This window comes from Camelus dromedarius, unplaced genomic scaffold (genome assembly GCF_036321535.1).
Source record: "Camelus dromedarius isolate mCamDro1 unplaced genomic scaffold, mCamDro1.pat HAP1_SCAFFOLD_200, whole genome shotgun sequence".
Classification (NCBI taxonomy): Eukaryota; Metazoa; Chordata; class Mammalia; order Artiodactyla; family Camelidae; genus Camelus; species Camelus dromedarius.
The window spans coordinates 1,122,409-1,139,699 of record NW_026989858.1 but is presented as its reverse complement, the minus strand read 5'-3'; the positions used below and the strand labels follow the sequence as shown (position 1 = coordinate 1,139,699).

The following is a 17,291-nucleotide window of genomic DNA, read 5'->3' as shown; positions in this document are numbered from 1 at the left end:
CTAAACAACACAAATTTAACCTTTTAGTGTTCTTGAACGCAGGAGCCTGCTGAAGTCAAAATATTGGCACGGCTGTTTCTGAAGGCCTCAGGGGAGACTGTATCTTTGACTTTTCTGGCTTCCAGAGGCCACCTACGTCTCTTGGCCTGTGACCTCTTTTCCTTCTCTCAAGGTCAGCATGGTTGTGTGCCTCTGACTCTGATCCTGTGGTCAAATCTCCTCTCCTCTCTCCCCTCTTCTGTCTCCCTCTTCCTACTTTAATGACCCTGGTGATTACAATGGGCTCACCTCTATAATCCAGCTCGTCTCTCTTAGAGAAGGCTGGTTAGCAACGTTAACCGCATCTGAAATCATAGACCCCCTTTGCAAGGGAAACTGACCTCTTCCTATTTTCTGGTGATAAGGACATAGACATATTGGGGGGAACATTTTTCTGCCCACCACACTAAGCTTTTTAAGATAATTTCTGGCTTTGAGTTTCTGTCCTCATGAAACTGTTGATCTCTCTTCTGTCTTGCCTTCCACAAAAGCATTCTGCTCCTGGCCAGCCTAACTGCATTGCTCACCCCTCTCTGTGGTGTCCCCCAAAACCAATTACACAAGCAATTCTTACTGTTGTTTGGAGCATGGAGGAGAAACTCAAACAACTTGAATTTTGAAATAAAAAACCTCCATCATTTTAAAATCTTCCATGCCACTATAAAAAAATTATTTTTTTAACTTCATTTTTTAATTTTTAAACTATTTTAAACTTTGTAACTTTTTTTAAACTTTACTTTTTTTCTTATCATCCTTCATTGTAAGCTCCAGAAACCTGCTATTCTGCCCACCGCATCCAAGTTCCCTTTCACTGTTTCTCCTCCCTTCCCTAACTTTCCTTCACTCTCCCTTATTACCAATTTTCTGTCCATTCTCTTTATAGGGCAGTTAAATTATTTTTTCTTTCCTTCTTTCTGTTTTTGCAGAGTGAACACATTTGTGTGTCAGTGTGTCCTTCCACATTTCTTCACAAGGTCTTCATCTTTCAGCTTCAGGATGGATTACAGTGGTCTGTCTCTAAACAAAGGCATTTCCCTTGTCCCCCAGCTCACCATGCCCCTCAAAAAAAAGATTCTGATCTTTGCTGTGAAATGAATCTTTTTTTTCCCTACTGTGCAGTAGACAACTCTTACCCTGAGCTCACAGTCAGATTTCTCCAGAGGAGTAAAAGTAGCTCATGTGCAAATAATACTACTTTTCTCTGTGGAAAGAAATAGATCAGATAGAGGAAATACTTAACTCAGATTACTCAAAAGCATTTCCTGAAGGAAATAGGTTAATTATTTAACACTAAATTTTGTTGAATCTGGTTATCAGTGAGCTATTTTTACCAATCAAGAAGGATATATTTCCTAAATTGGTACTGAGCAATTCATGTGAAATGAAACTTGCTCACATTAACTAGTTTAAAGTAAAGGATGCATTATAGTATCTGTGGTCTGTTTATACCTTCGCTTAAGTAAGCACGTTGTTGTAGGTTCCAGTGAGCTGAACTTTGCCTACATGTATTTCTACTCTGGGCTAAAATATTTAGGGAAAATATTTTGAAATATGTTTCCCTTTTTTGAATACCAGAAATTCTGAATGGTAGCCAAGTTCGAGGGTGGCTTGTGTTTTCCTCACTGCCTCTTCTCTTTGTATAAGGTGCCAGTTTCCTTCTTAATTTTTCATATAAAATCCTAACATACTAAAGATCTATCAATTACTCTTGCTGCCCCAAAACTATACCCATCCTCAAAAATACATAGGAAGGGAAAAGAAAACTTATCAAAGATAGTGACTATTTTCATGCTTTTTAAATATGTCTAAAGGAACATAATGAAATGAATTTTACCATATCTCACCTGCCTCCACCCCCCAATACCATGTGGGTTTGTTGTGTAGGATTCTGGGAGCAAATGAAGAAGGACAGTGATGCCGTGATCCATTCTCTCTCTGGGGTCTCCCCAGCACTTGGATCGGCACTTGGTATAAAGTAGGTCTCAGTCCGAGCCAGCTGAGTGAGTGAGTGACTCACAGGCATCGAATGAGTAACATCAGTGAATTAACAGCATTCTTTGTAGGACTCAGAGAATAAGCTGAGTGCCCTATGGCCTTCCCAGCCTCACGTACTATTTTGATGTTGGGGTCATTTCTGGGAATGTTATTCTGTACTTGACAAAAGTCTAGTACAATTCCAGGGTTAAGTAACTTGCCCTAGGGAAATTTTATGATAAAATATTAAGAAAAATGGTTAAATGCCCAACATGACATAGCACTGTCCTTTGGTGTTTAGATAATGTATGGCTGTAATTTTCTTACTTTATATGCTTTCTACATTTTCCACCGTGTGTACGCACTACTATATAGTAAAGAAATGCAAATATTTAAAAGAGAAAATCTCTCTTCTCCAGATATGATTTGGTTAGAGGATGAGTCAGATAGATATATTAAGAGAATCTTAAATACATGTGTCCATAATTCACTCTTTAAATCCAGGAACAGGAAACTCAGGAATGAAATAGATTAAGAGAATCAAAGATACTTGTATTCAAGATTAGCAAGTAGGAGTGTCCTCAAAAGAAATGGTGATTATCTAAAATTCAGGGATTAAATGTGATAATGAACGTACAAAGACAACATGAAGTAGAAAATGCCACGTGGGAAGCACTGAGTAAAGGGCAATTTACCATGATTTTGCCAATATGTGTGGTCAATTCCCAAGCAAATTATTATGTAACCCCTGCTAGAGGGAGAAAGCTTCCAGCCTTGGCTGGAGAGTGGGGAGGATCCAGTGTCTGTATTTTTTAAAATGTCTACAGGTGTTTCTCATGTGCAAATTGGTATCCCTGCATGAGAACCATAAACCAACAGAAAACCCAAAAGACCGAGGACAATGATGGGTTGCCGACAGCCCAAGCTTTTCTGCCACAGAAGAGTGGTTCCAGTCAGGAAGACTGAGCAAGAGGCTCAGAGTCTTAGCTAAGGACAAGCAAGTCGGGACTTCTAATACGACCTAATGTCATCGACGGGGGAGGGCAGTTCAGCACAAGAAGGGAGCAGCAGGTGAGTTAACATGGAAGTTACATCCTGGATCCAAGCGGTGATGGATTTGGGTCCCGGAGGGTTAAAGCCCTGCTTCCGTTGGGCATGGACCGCATTCCACAAGAGGCTGAGACAGGAATTATGAGGCAGAGAAAAATTCCCCCAGGGGACTCCCGAGTCAGGGTGCCTGGAAGGGTGATGGACGAGCGCGGTCCCAGCTCCACCCGCACCGCAGGGCTCCTAGTGGCTGTGGAGCTGTGCGCTCCCGGCCGGACCTCAGACCTGACTGCAGTGCTCCGGGCTGCGGCCTGGGGAGTGGCGTCAGGAGCAGGCTGTCCCCGTCATTCTCGTAGGTGCTGCAGTGACCCCCACCCCGGTGGCCACGGCGTTCCCAAGCCAAGGGTCTAAGTGACTTCAACCTTATTTACAGGTGACCACAGCTGGTTAGCCTGTGCTGCTCAAAAAGAAGATCCCATATGGGGTTTTGATGTGTTAGGGGGTTTGCTAATACCTGGCCTGCTTTGAATCGTTTCATCTTGACAGCAGCCTGGGCAGTCGAAGTTTCACCTCCCAATTTTATTTCAACATTTTTTGTTGAAAGTATAGTTGGTGTACAATATTGTGTTAATTCTTGGTATACAGCATAGTGATTCACATATACATACATATATGTGTATATATATATATATATATATATATATATATATATTCCTTGTCATATACTTTTCCACTATAGGCTATTAAAAGTTATTGAATGTAGTTCCCTGTGCTATACAGTAGGATCTTGCTGTTTGAAACAAAAATTACTAAACAAAGTAACAAAGGAAGCAGACTAAACCTAGCCATGTATACGGCACAGTTGATTTTATCTCAGGATTTAAATGTGGTTTTGATCTCCAGGATCTCTTTATCAACTTATCATATGTATAGTGCCTGTGGAACACTTCTCAGAAAAATGTTTAAAAATCATAAGATTTAGAGAATAAAGAAGGAAGATAATTATACTGAAAAGCAGATATCAAAATATAGAAATGGGCATTTGTGATACAGTAATATCTGAATTATTGGAAGGACGTGTTGAATAAGAGGATCCAGTGGTGGGTCTACTGACCGCAACATTCTGCCACAGCAGTGAGTGTAAATCAACTTCTGAGATCTGCAACAATTGCATTTTGAATGTAAATAAAGTTAAATAACAAATAAGCCATGAAGTGTGGATTCAGATTCAGGAGTATCTCGAGTCCATATCCCCACCCCTTCCCAGAGCTCCCTGCTCTTCCCCTAATGTCATTGAAAGAAGTGGGGAAAGTTTGTGAAGCGAAGGGCATGTTCCATTGCAAAGAAATCTCGTAGCAAACCTGGGAGCATGGCCAGGGAAAGGTTAACGCTGAGATCAGAGGCAGTGGGAAACCTAGCAGGGGAAGCTATTTACAAGTCACATCATATACTCTGTGTGTGTCCACGTGTGTGTGCATACAGACGTGTGGGCATGTATGACGTATACACCTGCCTTTCTTGTGAAGCCGCCTCACTGTCCAAATTTGAAATCCATCCAAACGTGCAGTGTAGTCAGCCGAACCTCAGCAAGACGCTAAGTTGTCTGTTGTTGCTCTGTCTCTTCTGCTGAGCTCCACGAGTAAACCACGCGCCAGCTGTTGCTTTCAGGGACAACAGCTCTGTAGGCTACAGATCCATGCCTTGTTTCACTGCCAACTCCGAATTCCTTTCAGGACAAATTGCCATTTGAAAAAGGGGGAAGCATTCAGTTGTCCCACAAGCCTCTGAGTGAGGAAAAATCATAACCTTAGGGACAGCACTGTGGGACAGCAACCAGGAGGGGGCAGAGCACTGGGCTGCGAGTCGAGGCTGTGTTTCTTTCAAGCTCTGCACTGAATTTGAGGCGGCATGTCACTTCTTTGGCCCATGATTTGTTCAGCTTTAATTAGGGTCTTGGACCTGTTTGATCCAACATTAGAGTATCACTTTTCTTCTTGGTGACCCTCCATGGCTCCGCAATTCCTTCAGAGGGAAAAATGCCCACATCCTCAAGGCAGCCTCTAAGGCTCCACCCCCAAAACCACCACTTATTTCCTATTCTCTCTGGCCCACAACAGTCTCCATGCTGTCTGTCCAGCGTGAGGGACCTCCAGGCCTGTGATCACTGTTCCCTCTGCCCACCCCTTTGCCTCCGTCTTTGCCTGATTCAAAGGTCACTTCCACATCCACACTCCTCCATACCACACATTCCTCGCCCTCCTTTATTTTCCTCTGCAGCACTTATCACCAGCTCACAGACCCTGTAATTCTTTCTTTTACTTATTTTCTCTGACAATTTACAGACTGGAAAGGCCATGGTGAATAATAGCAGAGAAATGGGGGGAAAAAACAAATGAGGGTAGGTATCTTCTAAAAGCTAAAATGCCTACCTGAAAAGGAGGTAGGAGATAAATTAGTAGTAGTCGTTACAATTTTGGTAAACCCAAGGTACGTAGTCAGGACTAGTTTTCACAATACTTGAGGGTAGGGATGCAGCAATATAAAGAAATTTATCCTGAAAACAAGAAATTAATTTCTTGGGAAGATGATGTGTTCAGCTTGAAATGTCAGTAATACTTTTATGACCTTGGTCTGATAATATCCTGCCTTATAATTTGATCTGTTTGGCAGCTGGGTCATGAATCTAATGGTGCCACAGTTTCGGGAACAAAACAGACCACCCCACGATGGGAATGGGACAACCATCTGTATCCCATGGGCAAACTGGTGCTATTTTATGAATACCTTGATATGAGTAAGTAATCAGTGGAGATTTCTTTACTGTCGGTTATACTAGAATATGCTTTGGGTCTCAGAAGCATCGGTTACTGAGCCAAACAAAGACCTAGCATACCGAAACGGAACCCGCTTTTTTCAATTAGATGCAATTATGCAGTCAGGCTTTCAAGTAGGGTGCCTGTGTGTATCTCTGTCAATATTTATGTTGTACAAAGCTGAAGATTTACTGCCAAGGAATGAAATGGAATATTCATTCAGGTACGTCTCCACCATTGATTCTCAGATCCTACTGGTCATGTCGTCTAAGGATGAACTCAGAACCGTTACTAGATGTGACTCAGCACGGGCTGCAGCCCGTGTGGCACAGCTGTTGGCTGATATCCTTCTAAACAGAGTCATGTGAGCCCGCCAGCCTGTGCAGAATGCCCGCAAGAGCATCCTGCCTCATGGCAGCAAGGGTCACAGGGTCACCCCTTCCACACCTCACACCTGCCTTTGACATTTTTCCTATTTCTTCTGGCCGATGGTTTCAGCCTGGTTCCTTGAGTGACCTCATGGCACATCACTGGCTTGAATTCAGGATGAATTTGCTGATCTGGATATTGGTAGAACACAGGTCCCCTCCTTCTCCAATGTCTTTGTCCATTTCTGTAAATTTCCTTGGCCTTTGTTTCTCTTTGTTTGAACTTGGTTTTGAGCTCTCGGTTGCCTTTAAATTGTTGCATCTCAAAATAGATTTCCATAGGAAACATAATCTTTTCTATTATGTATGGCGCCCTTTTATCTACTAGAAGGCTGATGATGTGCACGTTTTGTATCTGAGCCCTTTCAGCTCACCACTGCCTTGAATTACTTCTTTTTTTTTTTAAGCTTAGGAGACAGGAAAGGAGTTTGGTCAATAGGCTTTGCATTTATGCATGCGGGTTCATGTCTGCAAGACACCCCTTTGTGCTTCCTGTTTATAAGTCTACAGAAAGAGGGAGTTTTCTTTTTCCTAAATTACATTCTATATATATAGTAATTGTTTTAAAACATATAATGTACATGGAAAAGCATCTGATTCCCTCGGTGAATGAAAGGACATTTTGTGGCATCTTCAGTCAGCTATGCTTTGTGGTCTGGTGTCTGATTTGAGTTTCATCTTTGCTTTTATTGTGCTTAGTGACCAGGTTCGATTAAGGGTGCAGCTGGTGTAGAAATTATGTTCGTTTTTTCTGCTTATTTTCAGAAGGACTTTAAGCCAATGACCTGTTATACCAAAATGAGTCATAATTGTAAATATTTCTTATTGGGGCTATTATCAGCATTAAAAATAACAACAACATTCTGAGGGCAGCATATCATTTGGTATTTTAACACACACGAAAAAAGCCTTGGAAAATAGTTATTGTTCTAGTTAAGTCAAATAAAGGTCATTGAAAGGAAAAGTTGTACGCTTTTGGGAGAAATTGATAGGACTTTTAGAACTTTATAGTCTCATTAAAATACTAATTAAATAATTCAGCCTAACTCTACCCTACATAACAGGATGGAGTAACAGCTATTCTAGAGAGATTGTTCAGATTTATTCGTTTTCCTATTCTCTAAATAATCCCTAACGAATTAGAAAATTCAATCCATTTCTGAGAGTAGGCAGTCTGTTATTCTGTATTCAACGCTGGAGTGAAACTTATTTTGTGTTCTTTTCATTCATGGGAGATAGAATTTCCAAGTGCTTTTTGAATTATTTTTGTTCCTCTCAAATAAAATGCCTTTGATGGTGATCTCCTGACCTCAGTTTCCTCCTCCCAGTTTTCCCCATGATCATTAATGACACGCCACCTGCCTTTTTAGTTATGCCTCTTAGCTGCTGAAGGGGAACAGCTTCTGACAGATGACCCTGGAGCCCTCCACCCTTGCTTCTTTAGGCCTCGCACCCTGCCACCATCCCTAGTCTCCTTCGCCAGAAGTATCTTTCTCTGCTTTTCTGCCTGGAAGGAATCTTGCCAAGCCTTGGCAGGAAACCCTAAACTTTTTAGAGATTTTCTGCTCTCCTCTCTAAACATGAATTGCAGTTGATTCTTGCCTTGATGGTGCGTGAGCGTGTCCGTGTCCATTGCGCTCCCCGGCTGGACTGATCCTGTCGGAGGCAGTAGTCAGGCTTTTCACCTTCCCGTGCATGTCTGGAGCACCACAGCCTGGACCCTGTTTGTCATACGTGTTTAAGTGACTTGAGCATGGAGTTTCAACACACTCACATACAACTGTTAGATGAGTTGGCGGTAACATTACCCCCAAGGCCCCCACAAGGTTCTATAGGGCATATGTTTTTTTCTGAGTGAAATTTCTCTTTTATTAGTTTTAGTGATTTTCCCACTGTCCTTTTAGATTATTAGAGTAACCCTGAGTTATTAACCACAATAGCTCACCCCCAGAAGCAAAAGATCCTGCTGTTTGAGAACTCAGACACGGGACATAAGAGAAATAATCTATCAGTCTTAAAATCTGGAAGCCATAAGATACCGTTTTGTACTTAGAGCACCCACAGCACAAACACCAGTCTCTCAAGAACTTGGCACTGCCTTCCCAGAGGGCGGGTGCCGTAAGTGAAATGCAGTGAGTGATGAAGTGAGAGCTCTTCGTCTCTGGTACTGCCTTTTCCATCCTTGCTGTGTTAACTTGATCTTCCCTTCATTTATTATGTTCTCCATTTAATTTACTGCATTTAATATCAGTTGTTCTTCAACATCTCCTTGCACCCGCCCCCTCCATTCCCTCTCTCTCCAGTGCTCTCCCACCCACGCCTCTCCTGCGCTCTCCAGGACCGCCTTTCTCCCCCACGCCCTCACCTCTGTTCTGTCTGCTCACCACCTGCACTGACATTTCCTTAACTCCGCAGAATGAACTTTCCAAAGTGGCAGCTGAGTAACTCGGGGGGATTGTAAACCTCTCATCACTTAACTGATTCATTCGTTTATCTATCCAACAAACACTGAGCACCTGCTATGCCAAACACTGTATCAACTGCTGGGGAGACCAAGACAGGTAAGACATGGTGTCTGCACTCCGCAGGGCAGGCGAGACTTGGCGAGTAGTTGATGGATTGCTAAGCAGGTGAACACACATTGGACTTCATAGAGCTGGAAATATTTGAACTGAATTTTGAAAGGTGAAAGGAAGTTAGCTCTCTAATGTGTGGTAGAGGGAGTGGACACTTCATGCAGAGAGGTAGAGACATATAAGAGTACACGGCATGAAGCGGCTTGGCCAGACTGAAGAACAACCAGTAGGGTTAGAACAAAGTATCCACAGGTGGGAATATCAGGTGCACAAGGCCACTGTCAGGATGGGTCTTGTGTGCTTAGACTTGAATGTATCCTTAAAGAAACAGCGCTATATTGGAATATATGTAAGCAAGAGAATTGCATAATGATTATGTTAAAGAAGATCTGGTTATACTGGCAGCAGAATGGAAAATAACATTTTTGGGGGGAGGCCCATATTTTGGTGGGAAAGGATATTTCGGGGGCCACTCCAGGTAATCCAGACAAGTGGCACATGCCTGCAGAGAGGCCCTGGGCAGAGGGAGAGAGACGAGGGCGGCAGAAGTAGTGACTGCTGCAGAGGGGACTGCAGGGCCACGGCGGCGGGCCGCAGAGCTGCTGAGGTGACTTTCCAGTGACCCATCTGGAGAGCGGATCTGCAGGGGGAGTGTAAGAGGAGGAGATGGTTTCAAGATTGTTCTGTGTGTGGCATTTTGATTGCAAAGTGTCTATGGGACATCTGAGGAGTGATGCCCATTGTTAAGCTGGATTCAACAGTCTGGAGATCAGAGGAGCTGCGGGTGAGGCCGTGGGGGCAATTCATTCCTGCCAAGTGAAGGATTGAGGACGAGGCCCTGGGGAAAAGGGCCATGTACATGGCACATGGGAGAAGAGTAATCCAACAAGAGAAAGAATAATATCAGAGCAGTTGGGAGAAACTAGTTGAGGCAACACAGAGAAGGCTGTAACCTGGCTTCAGAGGGATTTGAACACTGACTAAAAGGAGCATAGTGAGAAAGGGGGTGTGTGTGGGGCATAAAAGCAAGAGCTAAAACCCAGCTTTAATTGCCAAGATTGGGGAAAATGCAGAGGGGGACTATACTTAGGTAGACTTTAAAAAACAGATCTGTGTGTATCTGTGTGTGTGCATATGTGCACACACAATTTTCTGTCTGGGCTTTTTAAATTTATTTAAGTAAAACAAAAATTAAGGGGGGAAAATATTCCACTGAGAGGAAAATATTTGTCCACGGCAAAAGCTAACTGGTAATCAAATAAATAGGAGCTGAAAGTGCCGACTAGTTTGAAACACGCAGCCACCGGCAGTGCAACTCCTGTCTCAGTGCTGCGATGAGGGCCGTGGGGGATGCAGGTCTCTGAGCCCTGGAGAAGTCTTCAGAGCAGGTACTTCTCCAAGAAACTGGACTTTAAAGGGAAGAAGAAAGTGTAGAAAGTATCAGAGAGCAACACAGGACCGTGAGAGAGGGTCGGGCGAGGGTTAGTTTTGTTTTACAGTGGGCGTTTCTGGCCTTGCTGAGTTGCTGGGCCTTTGCTCTTTTTGGTCTTTGTTCCAAAACCTTTTTAGAAAGTTCTTCTCGCTTGAAAATCTGAACAGATTAAATCATGTTGGGTTATTTCTGGTGTTTTATTTTTTAATTAAAAAATTATCTGGAATTTATTTTAATGTCATAAATGCGGACACTGTACCAGGTCTTCCAATGATTTAGCTAATTACTGCAGTACTTGAATCCACTGATTTGAAGTGTCAGTTTTATAATATTACTAAAATCTCATAAATATCCACGTCTATTCTTGAAATGTAATCTATTTCATTCATACTCTCAGTGCACTATTCCTATACTGTTTCCATGAACATAGATTAATACCTCCTAGAGTTGGTCCTGTTTTATCCTTTTCCAGAATGTCTCTAATACTACAAATTCAAACATCCCTCCTCATTAATTTATTTGTATATATGGGTATATTCCTGGAATACATTTAGGATCACCTTTCAGATTTTTTTCTTAAATCCATTTGGGATTATTAACTAAATTTGCATTCAGATACTAAATTTATTTTGGAGAAAAAATGTTCTATGTCCCCCAAATTTGAGTCTGTCCACTGAAGAGGGTGGTGCATTCTACTGTTCATTCAATCATTTTTTTTTTCTTTTTTTAAATCATTTATCAGAATCTTCTTAATATTTTCATTAATTTATTTCTGAATAGTCTGTGCCTTCTTTGTCATTATAAAATGATATCTTTTCTGGGTTTTGATCTGGGTTGATTGCTAATAAACTCTTAATTTCTGGTTTCTCTTGAATAAGAAGGAGATCTGACACCATGAGGCCCTATTTCCAATATGGTGACGGTGAGCATTGCGTTTCCTTAGGATGCCCACTTGCCAATTTGCCAGTGGCTGCACCCACTCCACACATTTCTGCTACTTACCTGCCCCCTTAGGCAGATGAGCTCATGTAGGGTTAGGTGGTTTATGGGACGCAGATACTGACATCACAGCTGCCACGCTACTGACCCTGTGGCATCACTAACTCTGGTTCTTGCTCTCTGACCTCCCTGAATATGACAGCTCCTTTTGGGCTGTGGATCTGCTGCATCTTTCCAGCACTATCGGCTTTTCTGCAACACAAACCTGCCTCTCAGGTCAGAAGCAAATGTCAGCTTCTCCTACCCATCCACAACATCCACGGTCTTGCCGTTCCTGGCCAGAGTGGTCCCTACCCCTTGACTGAGCAGTAACACTAAAGTAACTATTAATTTGCCTCTCATCCACTCTCTTATTTACATACCTGTGCTAGTTTGCTTTAAAGGTCTGCCAGTTAGGAGGGGAGGGTCTAAAAGTCTTTTAGATCTCTGACCTTATCATTTCTAACTGCTCCCCCACCCTATGGAACAGCTTACCACAGATCTCTGCTTCCCCATCTGTAGCATTGCCCTGTAAATTACACACAGAGAGAAAAGAACTTCTAAGCCACCACCATAACTTTGACTTCCTGTGACCTCACAGACCATAGAAATATCAAGATAAAAATTCCTGAAGAAGAATATTTTGCTTAGGAAGACACTTTAATTGCATACCTTTCTGTGACTTGTAATAACTTCATAGACCCTCTGAATGTGCTGCACTCACCTTCCCAGTCTCAAAGGAGCTTGCTCACTTGCCTATATTCAGTGTATTTCTTCCAACGTTCTCTATGCATACCTTTCCCAAAGGTACATTTATTATTTCTATTTAAATTGTTAGATACATCCACAATATTCTTTTTTTAATCCTCAAATACAAATCATCTGCCAAGATTGTATTATTTCAACACTGAGAGTGAATAATATGCTTCAAAATTCCCAAGTTTATTATGAGCAAATAACTATGGTTGGTGGAAGTTTTTTAAGTATGTTATTCCTACTAAGGGTATATATGTGAAAGAAACAGGTTGTAATGAGTCTTCTTCCCAGAGATTTTATATTTGCCTTTTGTTTGGATTCTTTCACTGTTGAACATTATTATTACCATGAATGTCTTTTCTCTTTGGGATTTAGTTCACCATTTCCCCCTCTCCCTTTACAGGAGTAAAAGAAGTTATGTTGTCCTTCCATCCTTCCACCACTCCATGTTGTGTGTCCATTCCTTCAACAGGTATTCAGTTTGGGTTCACCACAGTATATGTGGCCTCTTTCCATTGGCCCCTCTGTTGGCTCTGGAGAACAATATATTGGAAATCAGAGTGGGTACGTGGAACCTTGACTACCCAGTATAGACGTATGGTGCCAGAAAAAGCCCAGAACATCTCAGCATGGCAGCCAACCATGCAAGGAACAGCAATTCTGGCTGTGGTGGACCAATGTGAATAAAAAGGCTTCATTGGGTGAAGACTTAGAAAAGTCGAAAAATGCATTGGCGTTGCTTCCTACGGAATCCAGTGTTGGGTACTGTTTAATATGAGAGGGAGATGCTAACACTATCATCGTTATAAACAACATAGTTGTTGTAACTGTAATTGTTATTATTTTTAATATATTTTCTTTATAATTATTATTTGTGACTTACAAGACCCTTACAGAGGCAGTTGTTAAGAAGCGTGGCAGTTATACTCTTGCTGAAGTGTTAATTCAGTAGAAGCATGGTAATAGCATTAATAAGTACTCACTCTTTTGATCCTCACATGACTCTAAAAGTCACCCAGCAGTGCTTGTATAATGGAGATAGAAATCTATCCGTTTAATTGTTTGTAGAACCTAAAATAAGAGCAGTCATTCCACCGCATTTGACCATATATTCCAGACTATCAGTTTAAAGTAGGAACTACCTGATGAGGCCATAGAAACCCTTTGTGCCTCCCCAATCGTTCATTACCTTCCTGTCCTCTGGGGCAGAGTTTCTTCCATAAGGTGGCCCCATCTCTCTTCCCCACCCCACTCTTGGCCTTTGCTACCCACTGTTGTTCATTAGCTAAGCAGCCTCATGTTCTGCATGTGTCTGAGCTGTGAGGGAACAGAACTCAGCTGTTTACAAACTCTATTGACTATAACTAGTCTGAACAGCCTCTCTCCTTCCCTGCCCATAACCCCACAGGGCAACAGGGGGCTCACAACCACAGCGATTCCCATGCCAGCCCAACAGGGAACCTTCTTCCCTAGAAATATTCTTACAACCAGGGCTGTTTCCTCCCTTACTTCACTGCCAGTTTCACTCCCAGGTTACAGTCCCCAACAAAAGGCTATCCCAGTTTGGATATCTTAATCAAGTCGCATTGACCCTGAGTACCTGGCATTTTCACATGAGCACTCATAGAAATAGAACAGGGCCTGGAAGTGGCTGTGGGCCAGGTTCCTGGGTGAGGGGACTTGGTTCTGTAGCCTGGCCCGAGCTGAGCTCCCAGCACGGCGTCTTCCCATCTGCATTATTTCGGGCCAGGCTTCAACAGTTCAGAGTTTCATTTTATCATCTGCAAACAGAATAATTCCCTGCTGCATATTTTAAGACTGTTATGTACCACAAAGGGTGCTTAGGGAATTCAGTGAGTCAATGCATGGAAGTCACATAACCTGGTCCTCAGGAAATGTTAGTTATCTTCATTATGCACCATCGATAAAATTGGCTCACAGACTCGGCCAGGTATCAAAGCTACAGGCACAGGAATTTGACAATGTTTTACTGTCTGGATCATAGTCACAATTTTACACAGTAAAACAAGCTACCTGGGACCACCCAGCTGTCAGCCCACCCGACTCCCCACCCCAGGATCCCTCAATTTATCTGATTTGCTTGCTACCCCTACTTTTTGGAGAAAGTTGGCAAATCACAGTCAATGGCTGCTAGGTTATGTCCATTCCCATTCACTCAAATTGCCCCATTTTCAGTATCCACTGTGCTGCAAAACAGACTAACGTTCAGAAATATGACAGCAAGGCCTTTCCCGTTCCACAGTCAGAGAACTAAGAATCTGTCATGTTTAATATGCCATGTGACACTAAGCAAGGCAGGAAAACAGGCTCCTGTGCTTTAAGAAAGTTTTTAACAATGACGTTTGAAACTAAAAGTGTTTTTGTTTGACCTTCAGATAACCAGAATATTCAATTGACTCCTATTACCCATTACTCAGATGTCCTGATTTGATTGTATTAGGCACTTTTTCCTCATCTCCCCAGCATGACTTGGCTCCATCAGCACAGATGGAGTGTCTCCAAGGCTGCTCCGTGTGCATGGGCGTGTGAGTGCACACATGTGCACCCACTGAATGGTGCCACTGATTCATATCCAGGAGTTGTTCTGTCTTATAACTCAAGCATTGCTTTATTATATCCTAGAAAACTGCTTTTAGATCATTGATTGAACTATAGACCATCCTCTTGCCCACATTAGGAATTGACATCTTCCAAGACACAGGTCCTATGTGTTTGTATATATGTATAAGTAAGAATTAAATATGTATGTCATCCCCTCACATATTTAATTTGTGCCTTCCCAATTGAATGTGCACAGTAAAGGCTAACTTCCCATAACAGGAGAACTTTTAGGAAGTAAGAAGAATGAATTAGCCACCAAGGAGAAGACAGGATATCAAGCAGGAGTTTGGTATAAAGTCATTTATTCTAAAGCTGCTCTGGCTCAATAAATAAGTGGAATTGACATTGTTGTATCATGGCAGAGCATCTGAAATTGAAGACCAATTTTAATTTACTTTGATATAAGTGGAAAATTGTGTCAGAACAGCATGGGAAATGAAGAACACTGCATCTATCTGTACTCCTGAAGTGTGTTTCAGAGCTGCTCAATTTTGAGGAAAATTATCTTTTCTGGAGACAATCGAATTATTTTCATTGTTGGAATTTTTGTAGCTTCCAGAAGCACATCAGCAGGTGATGCTGTAAAAGTCTAGAGTTGACTTAAATAGCAGGAAATTTTAGCCTATTGAAATCAGGAGAAGTGAAATGTTTTTGCCTACCAACACCACCGCCACCACCACCACCAGGCAAGCACTTGTACACCCAGAGAGATTTCACATCAGAGGGAATGACAAAGCTGGTTCTGTTACTGAGGCCAAACTTGTTCTGCTCACTGCACAACAGTGATAAATAAATAAATCAGGAGACAAGGTTTTGGGGCAAGGAATAGTAACTTTATTCAGAAAACTGGCAGACCAAAAAGATGGGGGACTAATATCCTGGAGAATCATCTTTCCCAAGTCAGAATTAATTCTCCTTTTGAACTAAAAAGGGGAAGTGGTGTGGTTGGTTGTGCAAACTTCTTGCTGCCGGCATTCTTTGTTCTTGCAGCCATCCATGTGGCTCAGGCTATTGTGTCCCTGTAAGCCTGCAACAAAACAAAGGTTATTCTCTATTTTGCAACTTGCCATCTCTGCGTAAGTGCAGAAGTGCTAACATCCTTAAAGGTCAGAGCCCCGAGAATAGGCTTTCCTGTAGGTTTTAGGCTAAAGGCAACGTTGTTTTACAAAAGGTACAAAGCCAGCAAGATTAAGCCTGGAAAACATTTCACAGGGCTTCAAACTGAAGGAACAGATCCAATATGGCGTCAGATTTGTTCTCAATTACAGTTTTAGTTAGGGGAAATTTTGCAGCAGAAAATCCCCTCAGTTGTTTTTCTTTCTTTGCCTGAGATCTTGTTTGTTGGCTTGTGGTCTCATGGTGTCAAAACGGTATGTTCAGATGAGTACTATTAAAATCATATGGTGCAGAAAACATATCTATTCTGCTTCAAAAGATGACTGAAACATTTAGCTTTGTTTATTCCCATAGAATTTGGATTGAATCTATTCTCGACTTCCTTCTTCTTCAAACCAGTTTTTTACTGGAGGGTTTAAAGCCCAAATTAAAGAATTTTGGAGAAGACTCATGTAATTTATAAGACGTTTACTTCCGAATTTAAGACTGACCCATACTTGTACTTTTAATCAAGGAACACAATAAACTTTTTTAGTCGATCATTTATGACGTTTTATACTTTGTCCTTGTAATCTTCTGGAAGTTGAGAGGCTTAGACAATTGATATAACAGAACAGGTATCATTGCTCAACACTGTGAATGAAAGAATCCCAGTATAGTTTCCTGAAAGTATATTTTATTAAAAATAAAAAAGAATTCTTGCTCTCTAATAAAGCAACAGACAGAAGCACATACTGAGTGTTTAAAATAAATAATACTATGGGAAAAATTATCTAAGCAACTCAAGATAGTATAGAAAAAAGTATGAACTTGAAGGAAAATACATATTGTGCAATTAATATCTTATTTTTAAGAAGCAAATGATAAAAAATACCCAATTTTTAAATGATTTATTGAAAAAGGATTTATATAAAGCCAACTTATTTTCATAAGTGTTACATAAAATGGGGCTATCTAAATCTATATTATTAAAGAATAAAATATATGCAATATATCTCCAAGGTTAATTGATTTTCATAATATTATAATTTTTCAAAATATAACTTACATATACATATCCAAGCAGCTCTTGAGATAAACACTGTACCCTAGTATACAGTTATACCTATTGCACATAAAAAATGAAAAGGCAAGGATAATGCCCTTGCTTACGAACTGCCACTGGACTTCTGGATATTCCTTTAGGTTAAAGACCAAAAGCAAAGTAACCAGTCTACTTTGAAGCGGTCACTAAAGATTTTAAGATATTCAATATCTATATCCAGTTACAGGAAAGACTTAAGTTTTCTGAAGTTTAAAAAAAAAGAAATCAACTGCTGAAAACGAAATTCTTTAATGTCTCATGGCCATAAGTATAAAGGCTCTAAATTAATGCTCCCTTAATTTTATTTTTACAAGCACAGGTCATGATCATCACTTTCAAATTCCATTTATGCTAGATGAACGAACGTCTCCCCACATGCTCAATTCTGAGAGTTAAGTGTGTGTGAAAGCCGTCAGTCACCTACCT

At 41.3% G+C, this 17,291-nt stretch overlaps 1 protein-coding gene across 5 annotated transcripts in view; it reads left to right on the top strand.

Annotated features, from left to right (window-relative positions):
* The window catches only part of LOC135320991 (anoctamin-6-like), a 65,931-nt gene extending 49,222 nt beyond the window's left edge, over positions 1-16,709 (top strand). For 3 of the 5 annotated variants that reach the window (XR_010380338.1, XR_010380337.1, XR_010380339.1), the window contains exon 7: positions 12,447-16,706. Coding sequence is in view for 1 of the 5 variants with exons in the window: in XM_064484206.1 (XP_064340276.1) it covers positions 5,731-5,854 (124 nt within the window). In the remaining 4 variants the exon portion in view is untranslated. Of the gene's footprint in view, positions 1-5,730; positions 5,855-12,446 lie in introns of all 5 variants that reach the window. The other 2 variants (XM_064484206.1, XR_010380340.1) reach the window with 2 other exon arrangements.
* The last annotated feature ends 582 nt before the right edge of the window (positions 16,710-17,291 follow it).